Genomic DNA, 21,097 nt, shown 5'->3' on the forward strand with positions numbered 1-21,097 from the left:
TGTCTCAATCATGCATTGACTTCCAGGATATGACGGTTTCTGCCTGGACCTTTACCTTCCACAGAAAGAATTGACAAGAACACCACTTGTGCTCCGAATTTCTTAATCCTACTGCCAAATCTGGATGACAAACTGGTGCTTCTCTCCCCCACAGAAGGGAGTCACCAGCCACTACCAGTCTTCTCTTCCTTCTTAGCGCAGTGATCCTACAACCCCTGTCTTTGGGGCCTTGCACTTCATACTCTCTAGGCTACTGACTCCTCTGCCTCATGCCTGCAGATGCCATCTCCTCTGCCTTCACCTCAGCAGTTCTATGCAGAACGCTGAAAGCAGTTGCTGACTTCAATCTACTTCTCTTCAATTCTGGAGCCCTCCTTCTCCTTTTTATTTGATGGTAGAATTTTAGAGCCTCAAATTCGAGACAAAACAATTATTACATGAAGAAATATTATTTCTAGAAAGATGCACCCATGTGCACACAACATTTGAAACTGTCAAACAGAAATCAAAACAAGCTGCTGGGAAGAAAAATCTCATTTTGACAGAATACATTGTAACTGGCTTTTGCAGAAGCAATATATTTTGATAACTGCATTATTTTGACAGCTGAAATTGCTTAAACAAGCCATTGCCATACTGGGTCAGTCTATTTATCCATCTTATCCAGAACCCCTAATTACAACTGAGGCTTCAGAGAACGATGAAAAAAAAAAAAGCATGATGTATTCAGCTAAGTATGCACTGATTTTTTACATTTTTTTTTTTTTGGAGAAGAGAAATCTATTTCTGTTTCCCACAAGCAATCAGATTATGACCTGAAGCATATAATTTGATTACTTTTTATAAATTTAGCTTAAATAATTGCTAATGTTATTAGTGGTCATACAATTATCCACCAGACTATTTGGTTCAATGACCATCTGTGTTAATGAATTTAATAGGTTCGCTAATGATGTAAAATAGTATTTTATTTTTGCAACTGTGATGCACATTAATTTAATAAACAGGTGCTTTGTGGTCACAGATTTGATGTCATAAAAAGGAGAGTCTAGCCAGCTTTCTCTATCCCTTGTGTAATCTCTGTTAATATTCCCCTAATACTTCTGCTTTTGGGGATAAACAATTCCAGCTATTTCAGTATGGTCTTGATATGTATTTGTTGCTCTTGTTGCCTTCCTTATTGTTTGTAGATCTTTCCTATCTTTGCTGTTTCCATCTCTGCTAGTGAAACCACAGTGAATATTCAATTAAAATCTCCAAAACCAAACAATCAAAATTCATCTATCTTTGAGAAGCATTGTTTTCAATGTTATTGTACAAGCAATAGCTATATAAACATTTGCATATATTTTTTATTGTAGCCCTCTGTGCTTATAGCTTGAAAAGCTCTTCAGGTCAGGGTCTTCATTTTCCCATGAGTTTGTACTGTTCTGAGTATTAGCAGACTCATTTTTGACCAGGTCATCTGAACATTAAAATTCAGATTTTAATGAATTATCAACACTTAAATTTTTCATTACAAAAGTAACTACAACTAGTTAAAATGTACTCTTGTTGAGGATATGCCATTGTTTGATATAGTGTCCATTTAATATTTTCCACAATATTTGACCCCTTTATGACACACCTAACCATCCTTTCTGTTTTTTAACTATTAATGCATATTAGACAGACATTTTCATTGAATTATCCACAAAAGATTCAAGTCTTTTCCCTCAGAGTGCTCTCAGTTCAGAATCCATTAGCTTTTATGAGCCACACAGAGGATTTTGTCAGTGTACATCATATTAATCAAGGTTACATTTCATTATATTAAGCAAAGTTACATATAAACCTCAGTGAGCTTCACTGGTTTTAAAAATTTTGAAGAATGCTATGCAATTTCCTTAGACATCCTGCAATATGCATCCATTAGTTTACTTAATTCTTCATACACTATTAACTCGCAGTCACAAGAAAATAACATGCATTTCAGCAGAGTATTCAATACATTATCTTTAAATATCCTGGGAGATTTAAAAACAAATCTCTCTTTCAGAGCTAAAACAACACAATCCAAGCAATGAGCTGTATTCTAGATGCTTTCAGAGACTGTCACTGTTTTTCAGAAAGTGGGTGGATTCTAGGTTAGCAAAGGATCAGTTATTTTAGGGTAACTAATGAGTTTCCTTTCAGTATAAAATTTCCAAAACACTCATGTACACATGGTAGTTTTAAGTAACTAGGAAGAACAGAGCAGGACTATTATTAGTAAGTTGGTTTTACTTTTTTATATTTAGGCCCAAGTCCTTGCCCAGATGGGGATTCACATTTGCTTCAATGGGACTATGTATGACATTAAGTATCAGATGTGAGAGAGGGGTTTGTAGGTTCTGGCCACTGTAAAAGTTGCATAAATTGAACCCTTACATTAACCTCAGGTTTTAGGGAAAAAAAGCAGGTTTTTTAAATACTAGCCTCCTAAATCCTAAATCACGTAAGGATACAGGATACCTGCCAGCATGCAACCTTTTTGATGTACTAGAGGTTGAGGTGTGGAAGAAGGGCTCCATATTTTGCACCCCTCAGGGAGTGGGATCAGAGTCAGCCAAGGGCAGTTGGGGAACAGTGTAGGCAATCTGGGGGCAAAAGAGCCAGCCAGATATTCAAATATGTTCATGACACAGGGAATGGATGAGACAGAGGAAGAAAGAAGAGACATAAGGGCCCTGTTGCACAGTAATTTTGGGTGGATGCTGGAGCTCTTAATACCTGGGCTATCTGCACATTAACACCTGAAACTAGGCTTAAGCACTCATATATTGTGGCTCAAAGCTACACTGCTCCAAGGCAGGGCTGTCTCTGACCTGTGTTACCCAGCCCATGTTACACTAAGGTGTAGCCACTTTAAGTTACATCTTAGTATAAACATACCACCCACCCCCTCCCTGCCTTGGATTGGGCCCACTGCCCCCTCACCCTCCTTAGCACAACAGATCCCTGCTCAGTGCCACCCTTCCCTCCCAGCTTACTTGTGGCTGCCCACACTACCTGTCCCAGTGAAGCAGGCAAGGAAGGGTTAACCTGCCTGCCCAGCTGCCACCGCTGCTGCTGTCTTGGTGGCAAGGGCGGCAGTGACTGGGCAGGCAGATTAACCCTTCCCTGCCTGCTCCCCTGGGACAGACAACCACAAATAGGTGGTAGGGGTTAGAAGGAAGGATGCCTGGGGGGAAGGGGAGGTACCAGGGAAGATATGGGGGGAAAGGGCAGAGAGCAGGGGAGGAGCCTCAAATGGGAGGAGGAGATTCTTACCTGCTGGCTTGAATGTGCAACTGCTCTAAAGTCAAGCTAGCACTAACACCCATCAACCTTTCTATGGCTCATAGTATAAGGTGTAACAAGGCTCTAGATAGGCCTAGAGAATATCAGAATGGGGCACAATATGAGAAACTTCTGAGAAACTGTTGGAGTGACAGTGGTGATGCATAGGGTGTACGTGGAGGTGCATGTGCACACCCTGAGAGTGCTGGGGCACCCCCTGACAGGCCGTGCTCCCCGCTTAGGCAATGGGCAGGGGAGGCAGGTGGGAGCACTAGTGCCCCCTCCCCCTGCAAGCACTGGCCAGGGAGTGGGAGCACCAGATGAAGTGTTGCAGCCACTTCCAGGAGTGCTGCGGCCACACCCCCAGTCGGTGAGACTGGGGGCTCCCCCGGTGACTGACTGGTTACCGGGGGGGGGACATGCCCCTCCTGACTAAAGTGGCACCAGTTGCCCATGGAGAGCAAGGACTGACTGGCTGGGCAGTAGCTCTACAGAAAGTGACCTGGGGGTTACAGTGGACAATAAGCTGAATATGAGCCAGCAGTGTACCCTTGTTGCCATGAAAGCTAATGGGATACTGGGCTGCACTACTAGGAGTGTTGCTGGCAGCTCAAGCCATACGATTATTCCCCACTATTTACCACTGGTGAGGTCACATCTGGAGTACTGTGTCCAGTTTTGGTCCTCCCACTACAGAAAGGATGTGAACAAATTGGACAGAGTTCAGCGGAGGGCAACAAAAATGGTTAGGGGGCTAGGGCACATGACCTCTGAGGAAAGGCTGAGAGAAATTGGCTTATTTAGTCTGGAAAAGTAAAGACTGAGGGACGATTTAATAGCAGCCTTCAACTACCTGAAGGGTGGTTCCAAAGAAGCTGGAGCTGGACTGTTCTCAGTCATGACAGATGACAGCACAAGGAGTAATGGTCTCAAGTTGCAGCAAGGGAAGTTTAGGTTAGATATTAGGAAAAACTTTCCCACTAGGTGGGGTAGTAAAATACTGGAACAGGCAGGCTATCCAGACAGGATGTGGAATCTCCATCCTTGGAAGTATTTAAGACCCAGCAAGACAAAGCCTTGGCTGGAATAATCTAGTTGAGGATGGTCCTGCTTTGAGCAGGGAGTTGGACTAGATGACCTCCTGAGGTCTCTTCCAACCCTAATTTTCGATGATTCTAATGCTTACCCAGAGTATTAACTGGAGTAAATGGGAAATCAATTTTCATCAGCTGATAATTTGGCTCATTTTTTATCAGAGAAGGGAACAGCTGTCTTAAAAATAATTTATTTATATTTTGTTTGCTGACAATATTCTAACTGACAGCTAATATCCAACCTTTTTAGCATATCAACATAATCAGCATGCTCAAAATAGTAGGGAGTTTACAACTTGATTGTGTGTTTTCAGCCAAAATTCAAATAAATTAAATGATCATGGCAGGGCAGTCAACTTTAGGCTCCTCTCTTTCTGATCTCACTGGAGACAAGGAAGGGAATATGGAAGCACTAGAAGAGCATTAGACATTGTTTATTTTACCATTTCAGTCACAGTTTTCTTTGAGCTATTTTTTAACATATGCAGCCTTTCAAAAATCCTCTACCAATGTAAAATTTTTACAAAATATAAAATTTTTGAAACCTTTCCCAACTATTAATCATCTTGTATTTTAATCTACAGAATAAGAAAACATTTAGAGCTAAGAAGTCTTCCATGTTTTTGTGTGTATAACAACTACAATCATTGAAAATTAGGTCTGGGAGCTACCTCAGGAGATTATCTAGTCCAACCCCCTCCACCAAACAGGACCATCCTATATCAGGATGGACCATCCGATAACAGGACCAACTATATCATCCCACCCAAGGTTCATCTAGCCAGGTCTAGAATGGAGATTCCACATTCTGTCTAGGTACTCACCTGTGGGTAACCTGGGATTAACTGAAAATGTAAGGGCATCTTTACACCTGCTACAGGGTGGGGAGGCACTTTAATAAGAGCGGCTTTGGGGAGCTGCTTTAATTAACATGCCTGCAGCATCACATATATTCAGTATCCCATGCTTCAACATGGCAGTGGGGGCACTTTAGCTAAACCTTGTTTGATGAACTTTAGTTAAAGTGCCCCCACCACCGTTTTGAAGTGCAGGATACTGAATACACATGATGTGGAGGCTGCTGGAGCATGCTAATTAGCATACTCCAGCAGACTCGATTAATAGATTAATTTAGGTGCCCTAAATGCCTTGAGAAGCTATATAAAATAGCAGCCCTTGACAGACACAAGGCTGGGAAGAAGCTGAGATCTTACGAATAGAGGAATGGTCTTACAATATTTCAAGACTTGAAATAATGTATAACATTTATCCTCAAGTGAAGAAAAAATATTTAAGTCTGAACTTGGATACTGCTACTTTAGGGATAAGAGAATCCAGGACAAAGGATTTCAAAGTGATGATACCCATACAACTAAAGTGTCAGATCAAACTGAGATTATCGTCCACCTGAACTGCAGTTCAGCAATTTCTTCTTACCCATACAGAGTTACCTAAAATCTACTTCATAGGTCACATTAAGGGCACAAGATCTATTGAGAATGTCACTAACAAGTCACACTTTTTACTGGACTGTGTTCATTTTCTTATTAAGTGTTACTGTTCATTTACATCAAGGGAGAGTCTGGTCCCCCATTGGCACACAGGGGAGGGGAATTGTGTTTATTTATACATCAAAAGTGGGATTTATAAAATGTTACTTTATATCATGGGAAAGCTCTTTCTTTACGGCACAGATTGTATAGTAAGCCTGGCCCCAGAAAGAAAAACTCTGGATGCTTGGATTGCACCCTTATGGAACATCATTTAAGTGACACAGAATAAGAACACCTCATATAGTGGCAACATTCCCACAGGCTTCAATGGGTCCTGATTTCACCCAGAATCCCTATAGTTTGTTAATTGTAATACATAATATCCACTACTTGTAACAGGATTTGCACATATTTATACTTCAGAGCCACTACAGATCTTTTAAGAACATCTGGTACTATTTAGTAGTAAACCTTTTTTAATGTTTGAGTCATAAATGAGTGGTTTATTTGAATCCATCATCTGTATTCTCCACTACCTTCATCATACTTGTAGAATTCATGAGAATTTTCATAGCAAGTTACTCTGCCTCTTTTAGGCAGAAATTTAGTGAATTCTGTACTTAGTTCAACTACTGTAGTATATTACTGTAATATTACTGAGTAGAGCAAGGCATTAAAGAGGAACAAGACATGCCAATCAATTTGAAATAATTCAAATATTATGAATCTATACAAAGAACAAATTATAATGCTAATGTTTAGAGCTAGTCCACACATTCTCTAGTTTAAACTCTCTATTCATTTTGTGCATTGCACAAATCTCAGAATAAAATGTGACAGCTTGTAAAAGCAAACAGCAATGAGTGCAATTAGAATACAAATCCCAGGTTAAGTGTATGAGCCCAATACACCTGAACTCCACAAACAGACCATCTGTCAGAATCTACCAAGATTACACAGAGGATTTCGAATGAAAAGGTTTTAAACGCAACTAGGACATTGATTTGTCTCAGGAAAAGAAAATTTGGCTATTGAGATCACTCTTGGAAAGAATTTCCTATGTTTCTGAAAGGAAGGCTGATCTGTTTTTCAACAAAATTGTATTTCTTATCATTTCCACTCCTCCCACTACTTCTGCTATTTTTAAATCAGCAGCGTTGACTGCTAACTTGATTTGGCATTAGGATATTTCCATTACAAGTTACTTCAGCTAGTTTTAAGAATTTCCAATTAAGATCATATTAACAAGCAAGTATGGACAGATCACCAGTAAATAGGACATGCATAGTATATGGCTATTAGAAATTTAATAGAATTTAAGAGTCAAATCCACCTCTACTCAATTTCATGCATGTATTCTACTAGGTAGGGTAGGTTTGCCAGTAGCAGAACTAACAAAGTTTTACTGTACAGGCCGGAGAAGGGAGCAAGATTTATAGCTATAAATATTAATCTTAATTCTGCTACAGATCCTTGCAAGCCACTGCACAGAAGTTGTGTGGGTATGGGAGTAGGAGGTTTCACAGCTAAACAGATCTTTCCATTCTTTCCCCCTCTTCTATAGATGGATATATTAGGACTGCAGAATAGACAGTAATAGCTATGCACTTCATCAGATTTGATGTCAGGTAGTTGCAGACATTGAGCAAGCAACCAAAGAAAAATGATGTCTGTTTAAAATGTCTTCCTCACCCATATCTGGCAACTGGAGATCTTCTGAAGAAGAGCACAAGATATGCCAAGTAGTACGTATTTTGAAGATGTGGAATAAAATTCACATCCAATTGAATCAAATGTCTAAATTCCAATTGACTCGAGGGCCAGGATTTAATGCCAGGACTTAAATACAAAAGAAAGTCAGCTCTTTCAGGATACCAACACATTATAAATTAAATTCAGAATTTAATTTTAATTTTTATGACCTTTCCAATGTTCATATTTTCCAAGCATTCAAAATGTTATTGTCATTTGACTAACTTTTTTCTTCATTAGTGATACAATTCTCTTTTGCCATTCTAAAATCTGTCTTCAGAGCTAGAAGAATGCCAAAGTCAACAGGTTAATATTTTCAAGGGGTTACATTTTTATTTTAATCTTTTTAGAAAAATTGTTCTCTGAGCATTCATTTTCTGAGTTGAGGGTACAAAATGAAATATAACGTGTAACTCACAGAAAGATAGACTAGTCTTGCTTTATTTCTGGTCAAAGCCACATGAAGCTGTTTGTGTTGCCAGCATAAATCAGAGTACTCATACTTAAAAACATAGCCTGACTTTTAAAAGTCAGTAAAATCTTGCCTGAGCTTTAGGTCTTTCCCACACCCCAAATAAGCAGCTTCACAACATTCATGTGTTTGGCTATGATGCTTGGAACATTCTAGATGCTTGGAACTTCTTAAAACACCAATTTGTGAATAAGTATGTGTTTTTAAAAAATAGTCTAAACCAGCAGCAAGCAATCTTTCTTGGCTGAAGGGCAGAATGGACATAGACCAAGTCAGAGATGGGTGTGGCGGGGTAAGTGCTAGGACCTACCTAAAACTAACACTTCTCCCACAGCAGTACGGAGAGAGTGCCCACAGCTGAAGTTCCCCACTACCAAATGCCACCAAAGCCCCACGTATGCAAGTTGGATCCAATAGCTCCATGGACCACAGGTTGCCAACCCCTGCATTAAGCAATTTTTTTTCATGAGAGCATTTCATTTCCAAAAAGTACTAAGAAGAGAAAACAAAACAGGTTGTGTTATTTGAAAATTCACACTTTTACTTCTCTATATCTAAATTTCATATAAAAAGGGTTTGTTCCATAGATTATTTGTCAGACTGCTATTACAGTAACTATAGTACTCAATACTTCAAGGTTGTTCACAATGTTTAAAAATAACTGCATTCAAAACATCCAAGAAACCCACACTAATTGCTCTATATAACTGAAAAGCTATACAGGGGTTTTCAACCTTTTTTAAGGAGAGTACCCCCTTCTGGTGGGTATTCTTCCTGGTGGGTATGGAGGTGGTGCACAGTAGCGGCAGCAAGCAAGCACACTTCCCAAGTACCCCCGCTTCTCTGTGCTGCTGCTGCATGCCCCTTGGGACCTTCCCATGTACTCCAAAGGTAGGTGTACCTGCAGTTATCAACCCCTAAACAATACTTTCTATTTTTGATCAAGACACTAGTATGGGTGTGAGATAGTGCTTATGCTAAGCAAGGCCTAGTATTGTTCTTAATGGTAGGCCTTGCTTAGCATAAGCACTATCTGAGACTACTGAAACAGGCAGCCGCACCTAGCCTCCGGGTTAGAAAGCAAGGGCTTGATTTGGGAACCTCGTGAACCAACAGACCTCCTTTAGTTTATGGCTTTGTGAAACAATAAAAGTTTTAAATTGAACATCCAGGTCTGAGCCTGTGCTTAATACAGTCCTTATATAATTCGGCATCAAACTCACACAATGGGTGTTAGTTTCTCATTTGGGCCATAATTAATTGCAAAATAACCATTAAATAGAGAAGTCTCTGAGCTCTAACCTAATGAAATCTAGATCTGAGGCTCCTGGGATTGTTAATGATTTTTTAATGTAATATGATGCCGGCAGCTTGAGTGTTTTAATTTGGCTTGACCAAAGTGTTGCTTTTGTTAAACGTGATTATAAGTCTTACTTGCTTATAACATACCATGTACGATTGCTGGTACTGTTTTAAAGTAGCATCAAGAAACTCATTTGCAAAGCAGATGTCAACTTTTGCTATAGAAAGTACTTGATCTCACTTACTTTTGGAAGATACTATTTCTCAGCCAGCAGTGGATTATTATTCCTATATTGACCTTGCTGTATATGTTTATCAAGTGATGTGGCAGAACACCCTTTTTTGATCTTTTTTTAATTAAAAAAAGTCTATAAAAATTCATGTAATGAAAAGCCTTAAATCTAAAGAAAAGGATAGTAAGAATGAGAGAATTTGGGCATCCCTACTTCAGAAGCAGGTTTTGTAGCACTAAGAGACAAACAAGGATTTCTCTTTAGAAGGTGAATCTATACAACAGTACTTTGCAAATGCATGTAGCCTGCCTTGCATGAGTCCTAAACTAGGACAGGTAGGCCTACCAAAAGTCACTTAGACTGTGGGTGCCAAAGGCAGCCAATGATCGAATTCTTCACAGGATAACAGTACCTAATGGGCTGTTACCAAAATAAACAAAAATTAAGGTGGGTTTTATCATTTTTAGTCTGCACCAATATAAATATATTTTAATATCAAGTTTGTAGGAAAGACCCATGATAGACTAGGCAGTGACTGGTAGAATGTTATAAGGATGATGTTCATTAAGTTAGAAACTAGCCAGCATTTTTGGAAAGAATGTAGGAGGAGTGCACAAAACCATGAAGTTCTTTAAAATCAAGTATATGGCAGGTCAGTCACAAAGTCAGATACTAATTCACTCCAGGTTGAAGTCACTACCCCCAGAGAAATGAGTTTCCACATAAAAGACTTAAACTTTCTTGAACTAAGAAACTGAATACAAGCTTTCATTAGTTTTGTCAAACTGTGTCAACATCCCTTTACCAAAGGGGGGTTTCAATTAAAGGATGCCCTCAGAAATGTGCCAAACCTCTTAATGACAAGGGGCTGCATAGAAAAACAGATTTACCTTTAATTACTAGTTCATGATAGATTAAAATAGCTGCCAAATGAACTTAGAGAGAATTTGCCTTCTATCCAAACTCAGACATATGAAGGGGACACTGATGTTTAAAAACAAGGGTTTAATTGGTTCCCTCCCAGGCACAAATATCTCAACCATTGAACTCTACTATAATGTCTGGGCAATTAAATCAGTCATGTTCTGGGACAAGATATGGTTTTCTGTGATTGCCTGGAGAAGGATAAGAGGAATGAAGTATCTTCATCAGCTCATCAGCATGGCGAGCAAGGGCACAGTTAGTATATTCAGAGATGCAGCATAGTGCTTTCCTGTCAGTGTCAGTCCCATCCACATTTCTTATAACTCATTTCCTTTTTCTTTCTTTGTGGACATTTAAGGGCATCTGGGATCAAAAGGAGGAAGGCTCTTAAACTGATATTTAGAAACTACAACACTATCTAGAACAATCAATTTGCAACAGAAACAAAAATCTGATGCAGTCTCAAATTTTAGGGTCTTGACTCAAAGTCTCAATAAAAAGCTCAAAGAAAGGCAAATCAAGTATCCATGTTGAAGCCTGGTTGTTTAAAGCACATAAAGCACTGAAAATTGGAAAATCAAAATCTAATGTGCAGGAACCAAATGAATGAAGCAAAGAAGAGGTAAACAAACAAAATGAAAAAAGGAGAATTCAGCAAAACAAGTTCAGTGTCCATGATCCTACAGAGCCTCAAGTGTGTAAAGAAGAGCAGGTGTTCAGGAATAAACAGGAACATTATTATTAGACAAACAGAAAGACAAGTTGAGAGGAGAAATTCAGACCAACTGAAGGAGAAATAGAGCAACAGTGGTTGAAAGGACCTTTATTAGAGCTTCTGCAAGGAGTTTCTGGGCTCATGAGGCTGAAAGTTTCTGTCAGCCGAGATGCTAGTGATTACTGGCACACTTGGTCCTCAGTACCTCTATCTCAGAAGACCAAAAAGCTCGGAATTAAGGCAGTTTGTCTCCCCAAGAATCCTGTAGAGCTGGCAGTTTTTAAAGTATTGGACTATAAAAATATAATAAAATAATGGGGTATAAAATGTAACATAAAGCTAGTCTTCACACTGGATTCATTTTATGGAGCTTTATTTTTTAAATTGAGAAAATATAACTAAGACGTAACATACAATAGTAGTAGGCCAATTTCTGCTCTCATTTACTCTTGTGCAAACCCCCTGATAACTTAATAGAATTGCCTGGATATAACTGAGAATAGAATTTGTGCAGATTCTTTACATGTAATGCTAAAACTGAAAGAAAATAAATTATTCTTTATAGTAACAGCTGTTGTCATGGATTGAAAAGGGTTTCTCTGGCTGCTGAATGATGTATTCCTATATCTTTTGAAATCCTTAACAGCATTTTTATTGATTGAAACGACATCTCCTAGTATTGAGCACAAATGGGCAGTACAGAATCTAACATAAAATCTGTGTCAGTTCAGCTATAGGGAGCATGAGATGGGATTCTCAACTTACCTGTTGACTTGAGCTGAATACTACAATACATTGCCCCTGAAAAATGGCAAATGTTACTGGTTAAAAGCATGGATGACTGTTCTCCATATATAAAATTGTTCCCAGTAGTCTTTTGAGAAGGAGGAACAGAGTAAAAGATGGAATAAATATTTAGGTTCCAAGTAACATAATAATGAAACTGCACAGCAATGTTCAAAGCTTATGGAATAATAAAAAAGGATAAATGTACTTGTAAAAAACAAACAAATGAGTTTTTTTAAAAAGAATACTATAAGGAAAACAGAAAGGATTTTTTTTCTTATTTTTAAGAATTATCTCCTATCAGAACATTTTTTGGCAAGGCATTGGGTCATTTTAGAATTATTTCTAAATTATTTGTATGCATTTTTAGGACAGGAAGCATTTTAAGGAAAATTGCAACCTATTTCTTGTGAAGGTTTGCTTACTTCTGTAGTAGCTAGTGCATAGCTAATGCTTCAGTTTTTCCTCCATGCCTCAGTTTTCTTCCCATGGATAAAGTCTTCTTTTGGATGGTAGTGTGATTTGGCCACATCAATACTCCTACCATACGCGCCAAACAAAACAAAAAGCCTTAAACCTAAACCTGTCTTCCCTTTTCCTTTCAGGGGATTCCTCAAAAACCTTAACATAATGCAGTGATGTTTTAAAAATCTTGGTCACAGGAACTTTTTTCATTACCTCTCAGTAACACCAAAGGTAGAAGAGCCCAGAATCTCTCCTATCCCCTAGGAGCCAACTCTGGAATCCTATATTATAAAGTGTTTCTCTGCTATAAACTCCATATTTCCTTGTTTAAGGTTTGTAGGGCCACTTCTTCCCCTGCCTAAAGTCTGTAATTGCAATGATATTAGCTTAGTTTCCGTGGATTCCTTTTTCTTTTCCTGGCAATGATTTGCAATGGTGACTAGTTCTGCAAGTGGCTTAGTCTGCCAACCTACAGCAATTGTGCACAACTGTTCCTGGACTTTAGAAAGACGTCTGTGGACAAAAGCAGGAGCAACTGCTTCTGGGACAGTTTCAGCTGCATTTTCAATACCAGAATGTCTTTCAAATACTAGTTTCAAGCAGTCCATGTAGTCTGCTGGGGATTCGCCTTTATTTTGTTTACAATTATGTATTTTGGCCCAGTCAGTTTTCCTGGAGCAAATTTTAAGCACAGCCTCAAGGAGGCTTCTTTGGGCATCTGCTAAGTGATCTCCAATTCCGGGGTCTTGAGTAGGCCAAGTAGCCTGTGCAATGAGGCAGTTGTGGACCTCAGAGGGCAGAACACTTCTCATTAATTGGTTTAAATCTGCCCATGTTGGATCATAACAATAGATTACAGTTTCCAATTCATCTTTACATTTCTGGGGCTCCTCTCTGATGTTGGGAAATTGTTTAACAAGGTTTAGGAGATCTCCTGGGGTCCAGGGGACAGGGACTGTGACTGTAGTTTCCCCATTTGGACCTTGCCCTGGAAGTTGGCGTAAAGGCATAAGCTGAGCCTTCTTAGATTTTAAAGAAGGGGCTGGACCATACTGAGTACCAGACCTTGAACAAGAGAAGGGAGTTGAGATTTCAGGAGACAGATGCCATGTCTTTGGTGGACGTGGGCATGCCCTGGGGGCAGGTGACGATTGTTGAGTGATAGTTTCTTGGTGAGGTGGGCTATTCCTGCCAGAAGAGTCTATTTGGTTACTTTGGACTTCTTCAGGTTCAGATTGTGCTTGGAACTGATATGGGGGTGGCACATTAAGAAAATCAGTTATATCTTCTGCAGATTCACTCTCAGTTACTTGTGGATAAAGTTGTTTTGGTGCTGATGGTACTATTGATGGGGGTCCCCCTTTTGGTTCACCTTTCTGTTTAATTCCTTTATCTGAGATTTCAGTTTCTCTTGGGAGTCTTTAAGACGCCGAACTTAAGATTTTTTTTTTTTCTATTTTATTCTGACATCTTTTGGAAGCTTCTTTATATTAATTAAAAAAATGTGTCTCACTGAGTCTGTGGTATATTACTACTCTTAACTCAAGGTCTCTGTGGGGACGAACAATTTTACTTAAATCAAATGTTCCCTCCAGGGGAAACTGCCGGCTAAAATCACCTCTGGTATACCAATTCCATTTGTTTAGAAACTTACAACTTTTATGGCCATAGTGTGTGTACGTGTACAATGCTGGAGTCCCTTTTGGCAGAGCCGGTATGTCTTTTAGATTCTCCGCTCCCCATATCTTTAAACTCAATTCACACAGGTCTTTCATACAGGAATGGCTTATTCAGGGTGTCTGGTCAGGTTGTGAGATTTGCTAGTGGCATAGAGATGCTGTGGTTAATGTCCAAAGACAAGACTCCACTGCAATAACAGCACACAACGAAGTTACTCAGGGTTAGACACGGCTCATTTATGAGGGTGGGGAAAGGGTAAATCTGTCCACTGGGTCATGAGGTTCCAGTTGGGCCCCCTTGCGTTCAAAACTGCCCTTCTGGACAGCCTTGGGGCGGCTGAACCCAACCTTAGTCTCAGACCTGGTCAGTGGCTCATATTTCTCAATTCATACTCTCAATTCACACAAGGGAATTTCTGCATTGAGGCATGAGGTTCAAGAGCATTTCTTTAGTCTCAGCCTTGGTCAACACTTATCGTGGAAAAACATTCACACTCTAAGAGTTTCCACCTTGCACCCTTGCTTTCGAAGAGCACACAGAACAAATCTGGTGTCTTCGGGGCGGCTGGACAAGGTTTCTACTTCTGGCCTCAGAAAGACCTCACAGTTCTTTACAGAACTGAACTCAATTCATACAGGGAAATACTTTCACTGACAACAGCAACACAGAGTCTTAACTCTTAACCTTGACTCTTAACCTTGACTCTTAACCTTTCTACTTACAGTTAATACTTACACAGTGGGTCTGACAGTTCTGGCAGCAAAAGTTCAGATACAGTGAGCCTCAAGTAGTGAATCAGGAAGACACAGAAACAGCCTCTCACTGAAAAGCCCCAATAGAGATTTCAAAAGGTCTCTTACCTTGGTTTCGCGCCAGGGCTTCAGCGAAGAGATGTCTGTGTCCCAACTGATCACTCCGGGCGTCTCTATCTGAGTCACGGCACCAAATTGTGGAAGAAATCAAACTTCGCGTTGTGGTTGAATCAGAACTGACCAGAGCCAGCTTTTCTTTATTTAAGGCTATACTGTGATCACAGGGAGAATTCCATACAGCAAGGGGAATCACCCACTTGTCTGTTTCAAAGGATTTCTCAGACTCTCTAAGGTTACAAGCGTATTTATACTAAAGACAGAGAAAGAGATAAAAAATACACCTTGGAGAATCAAAACAATAGTAAATTACACAGAAACTTAGGTCGTTTACTTAAACAATTATTTATGCATAGGGCTATCCCAAGGCATACAGGGCAAGATATTAAGATAACCCAAGGAATGCAGGAATGCGGATTCCTTATCTCAGAACATTTGAATTAAGCTGTATCAGCACGTCTGGTCTTTGTCTGTTTTTCTAGTCAAGTAAGCCAATTACTTCTACACTACTATCTCTTTCTCCAGCTCTTTCTAGACTTCTTCAGTTGAGCTCTTACCAGGCTCTTCCTGGTTCCCTGACATACTAAAACCAATACTGATTCCCTCTAAAACCACACACTGTCACACAAAAGCTTCCCAAGAAGGCTGTGCTACTTTCTTCTGATCTAATGTGAGAAGCAAGGTATTTTTGGCAATATTTTTTATTGGACCTACTGTATTATCAAGAGAGATGTTAGCTTTTGGGCACAGAGTGGCCTTTCTCAGGTCTGGAAAAGAAGCAGATACAAAAATAAACACCAGATAACACAATGACTTGTGTACCCCATTATGTAAATAAAGTGATTACTTGAAGTGGGAGATGACTGTGAACCTGTGAGCAAAGAGCAGTTATCAGAAGTAGCTGTAAAACGAGTAGTTGAAACAGACAATTCTGTAAAAGAAAAAAACACCCAAAAGAAAAAAGAAAGGGTACTTTATTACTTGTGAAGTACAGAGTTTAGCAGGGGGTAGGTAAATAGTAGTGAGCCTACTTTGTCTAATCTCTGTCCCACATACGCAGTGGGTCCAGTAAAAGACATCACCAAAAAAAACTTGCTTCTCACACATCAGCTTGATCATCACAACTATAACAACATGCCAATTCCTGCAACTGAGGAACAGGACTTATTTTTCACTCTATTTCCTTTTCCCCAGTAGACCTTCTTCAGTCCCACCCTCACATGATCCTTCTATGTTAAATCCCTTGACCTGGAAGAACAAACAGGAACCAACAGGGCCTGTGCCTCATTTCTCCTCTAAAAATCTGCTTGGCTCATCCTATGACAAATAGCTTGCACACACAAAGAAAAACACCCTCAAATTACAACACAGCTATGAACTGAAATAAATACCCCTGAACTGTTCTCTAATAATGTAGTGAAAGCATTCTGCCCAGGTGGCTCTGGCTAGTTAGTATTCAAATAAATATTTGGAAAAAAATACAGCATGTGATACAAACACATGACGACCTAGAAAAACAATGTTATTTTATCAATTTGTTCATTCTGAATGAATGACTAATTCAGTCGAAAAAACATGCTGCCCACTCACCAGATGTCAGATTTTGTGTTATATCCTTGGTGTTTCAGTGCCTCTGGGCTCATGTAGTAAGGTGTTCCGGTAAATGTAGTTGCCAGATCACATGAACCCATCAAGAGACGAGAAACTCCAAAGTCACCTTAAAATAGAAGTGAAAAAAAATTAATTGAAATATTATTTATTTAGATAAGAATATCTAAAATTAAAAGTCAAATCAGAAATTTCCAGCTTAATTTGACTGTCTTTAATATCACATTTTATATTTTAATATCTCAAAACATTTGAGCCCAGATCCTCAGCTTAAATAAACTGTCAACAAATTACTGAAATCAACATAAAAATAATAACTGGGTGGCTATGGATAACAGTAATGGGACCACAAACTTGTGCATCTCTATTCTCTACATTGCCAGTTTAAATTAATCCCAAATTAATCATTACCAGAAATTCCTTATTTCCCCATCTGTTATTTGTCAAGGCAGATAAATGTTTTCAACAAAGCCAGTACTTGTGTCCATCCATCTCACACAAAATTATGCTGCTAACTATCCTCTTGCTTATACTCTCAGAAGATATGCCATGAGTTGAAAAAGCTTCCTTTTTGGAAGCTTCTAAATATCAAAGTCAAGGCATAATGTTAGGGCAATATGGGACAAGATTGCACTCCTGACACCATTGAACCCAACACCTTATAAAAATTGAGGATTTTTGATACTTAGACACCCTGATTCTCTGTGCATTATAAAAATCGAGATAACTTTAGATCAAATGGCTGCAGTGACAGTGATGAATCTTTCGTGATAAGGAAATTCATGTAAAACAGTTTAGAGGTAGGAGTAAAACCACGGACATATTTAACTAACAACATGATATTGACTGGCACAAACCTACTAAGCAGAATATAGTCAGTACACCTGGAGTTTTTTCATGGAGGAAAAAACCAGATGCAGTGAATGAACAAATGTGCCTTTAAAAAAAGTATGGACTATTTAAGGGAAGGTAATTAGTCTATTTGCCATTTTTCACCAAAATAGGATTTCAAAAATAGATTTTATTTTGTTGCTACTAATATTATGCAGCTTGAGAACTGCTGGACACAGAGCTTGTCCAGATCTACATGTGAAATTTAAATAACTAAATTATAATATCAGTGCCTTTTTGCCCAAGAATATGAACTCATGGCTGGGACCACCTAAAGCATAACAATACAATTAATCTCATCTCTGACTCTAGTATTCAGTACAACCCATGACCAACTACTCTAATTTGGTTATGAACAAGCTCCCCTTTCAGAGTGATTACATCTCCCTTGCTGTCACACTCCTTGCCAATCTAGGTGTCTCTGCCAGTTGGAAAATGTTTGGGGTTCCACCCTATCACAATAACCTATTTTGTGTCTTACACTTTAGGGCCTAAGATGCTCAATTCAGGAAACCAAGTCCTACTGAAATTAAATCAAGTAATATGCCTCTGGTTTAGGGTGTTGGGCTAAAGCAATCAAGAGTTTTATGAATGACAGTTTCACCCACAACAACCAGAGATGGATCCAAAAGGGTAACATTCACATCACAACCGAAAAACAATAACCCTCCACCCTACTAGCTTTGTCTTGACCCTGATCATCAACCCATTAAGAGAAATATTCTTTGAAGAAGGTGTATAAGAAAAGAAGGAAGCTACCAGCAAAGAGTGCTCATTCCAGAAGGGAAACAACACGCTGACCCACCATAACAGAGCCCAGCTGACCACCCTTGGCGACAGATCCATGCCTGGTGAGAAATTGCAAAGACCAGAACCGCTTCCTTGCCCGTGTTGGTGAGAAAACCACTGTTACAGCTAATAAGTACTGGACTTGATTATAGCTTGTTTTGTTTGTAGATTGCAATAAGCCTACCTGTCATTTTCCTGTAAGAACCTGTTATTTAATTAGTAAAGCCTTTCTGTTAACTATCGACGGAATTGTCGTGTCAGTCTTTCTAAGCACTAAGCATCCCATTTTCTGTGCAACAAAGTGTGCAACAAGAACAGGACTAAAATTCGTAGCGTAAAAATAAGAGTCCAAATCCTCTGAGTTTTAATGCAATGATGAGAATATTGCAGTTGGCAAAAAATGTATAAAAAAAATAATAAATTTAAAGCATAACAGGATTAGAGAGTGGGGTTAGAAGTGTGACTAACTATTAGAAAAGCCTGGGGATTAATTAAATTATTATATCCAGATATCAATTATGTATAAGGAATTGTCATTACTAGGCATAATAAAAAGACTGTACAACAAAATTCTTGTAAAAATTTTTGAAACATGGAGACAGATCTATTCATATTATATGAATCAGTTTTGCAAAAACACATATGTTCTTCTAGTCTGCAACAGGTTCAAAATAAAATGATGTATTGGAATTTGTGTTCTTTTTAAGTAATTAAGCATTAAGAATTAGCATCGCCAGGTTAAAAAAAAAGGCCGTTGTATTAGCATAGTTTTAAATGAAATGAGAAAAAGCAATCAACTGAATTAGAAACCATTAGTGAACAACTAATTAAAAATCAACTTATTTATAAAATATATGCTAGAATTCTATATTATAAATCATACAAAAAGAAAGCAGGGATATCTTACCAATTTTAAGAAGATTATTTTTCAAAAAAATATTTTTGGCTTTTAAATCTCTGTGAAGTATTCGCCTGAAACGTAAGAGGAAATACAACTTTATCTGACCCAAGGAAATAACAGTCATATTCAATTAATGTATACTTTTCTTTCATTAACAATTTGCTACTGCTGGCCAGTGAACTTTAATTTTGCAACTAACAGACTGCAGGCATGTCCTGAGATCTCAGCAAAAGTCCAGTGATTTCAGCAGGGCTCCACATAAATCTAGAGGCATACCCAGGCACAGGATCAGGGTGAAGGTATGCCAATTAGAGGAGAGTCATGAAACAGGCATACAAATGCCTGCAGGTAACCCAATTTGAGAATAGTCATAAAAATTAGGTAAATTGCAGCAGCAACCTATTCAATCCCTTGTGTAAGAGAACAAAATGTGTTGCTTTTTCCCCATCTGGCTGTTCACAGGGAGCTATGTTGTGTGCTCTGGCAAAAAGAACATCATCCTGAGATACCACAGAATAGAAAAAGTGAAACTCAGTCTCAAGGAATGTTTACTTCTTCAAAGGCAATACATCTAATCATTCTCTGCATATACAACATGATAGCAATGTAAGATTATATATATTATATACATCTTACACAGAGGCACAAGAACACACAGAGAAAGAGGGACAAAAAGACAGTAAGCCATCAACCAGTTTTACATTCTTCTTCTTCAAGTATTTAAGAAACATCATAGATCATGGAAGATGCATTTTCTCAGTATCCTGAAACGTCAGTTCCTGATAGCCACACCCCTGTCCTATAAAGCCTATCCTTATTATATACTCTTTAAATGAGACGTATATTTTTTCATTTCAATCCCCTTCACTTTCTAACTAAGACAGATGGCTGGAAAGCAATACTTTGGTAAACTGAAAAGCAGCACTTTCCCTGCAAAAAGGGAATTCTTATCCCTAAAAAGACCAGCATGGATACTGGTCCAAATCGCTGGACATTGCAAGAGGAAATATTCTGGGAATTTAAATATAAATATAGACATTTTCTATACAGGAGTCTATAACAAGCCAACAGCCAACTGTTGCCAACAGCTACAAACAGGGAGAAAGGAAAGAGAAGGCCCCTGACAGACGTTATACTTAAGACATTTTAACTGGTTAATCATATCTTTAATAGCGTCCTGGCCACACAGTCAATCAGTTAATGGAGTGATAAAATAAGTAATAAGCCATAAAGCTATTACACAAAATATGTGTAATAACTTTATGGCTGGTTTTTATCATCTCATTAACTGAACACGTGTCCAATGCCCAGCCTGTCAAGCCTCCCATGTATTTCATAGGCTGGGAGGCTCTTCAGCTGATTGGGGCCACCACAACTGAGGCCCCAGTCAGCTGACTGGGAGCTCAGCCCTGGTTAGCTGATCACAGCTTCTAGCTGGGGTAGCACACCATGCATTCCCCGAGCTGGGAGTACTGGTCTGATGATCAGGCTTCCAGCCTAGGGAGCACACCCAGCTGGAAACCCCTATCGGCTAACAGAACGCCCCGCTACATGAGTGCATGGTGTGCTCCTGTGGCTGGGAGCCAAGCCTGCTACTTGCCGGAGTAGGGGGAGCTCAGAATCAGGCTTCCCTACACTGGCAATATGGTGCAATGTAATCTGATGCGGGAGCCCACAATCATGCTTCTTGCCATGCTCCCTTACTTTAACACTTGCAAGGTCTGAAAGGTACTGAAAACTCAGCTAACTGCTCGTTGTTCTAGAATTTCTGGGAGAAAACGCTTGAAAAAGAGCCTTTCGTTTCCCTTCCCCCCCCACTGCTC

At 39.1% G+C, this 21,097-nt stretch overlaps 1 protein-coding gene across 6 annotated transcripts in view; it reads right to left on the minus strand.

Moving 5' to 3' along the window:
* The window catches only part of NEK11 (NIMA related kinase 11), a 195,823-nt gene that overhangs the window by 95,074 nt on the left and 79,652 nt on the right, over positions 1 to 21,097 (minus strand). For all 6 annotated transcript variants that reach the window (XM_090046394.1, XM_090046397.1, XM_090046399.1 and 3 more), the window contains 2 exons: positions 19,281 to 19,345; positions 16,676 to 16,802 (listed from right to left, as the gene is read on the minus strand). In XM_090046394.1, coding sequence (XP_089902520.1) covers positions 16,676 to 16,802; positions 19,281 to 19,345 — 192 coding nt within the window. The remainder of the gene's footprint in view (positions 1 to 16,675; positions 16,803 to 19,280; positions 19,346 to 21,097) is intronic.

The sequence above is a fragment of the Crocodylus siamensis genome, chromosome 5 (genome assembly GCF_052110815.1).
Source record: "Crocodylus siamensis isolate JL-2025a chromosome 5, ASM5211081v1, whole genome shotgun sequence".
Lineage (NCBI taxonomy): Eukaryota > Metazoa > Chordata > Crocodylia > Crocodylidae > Crocodylus > Crocodylus siamensis.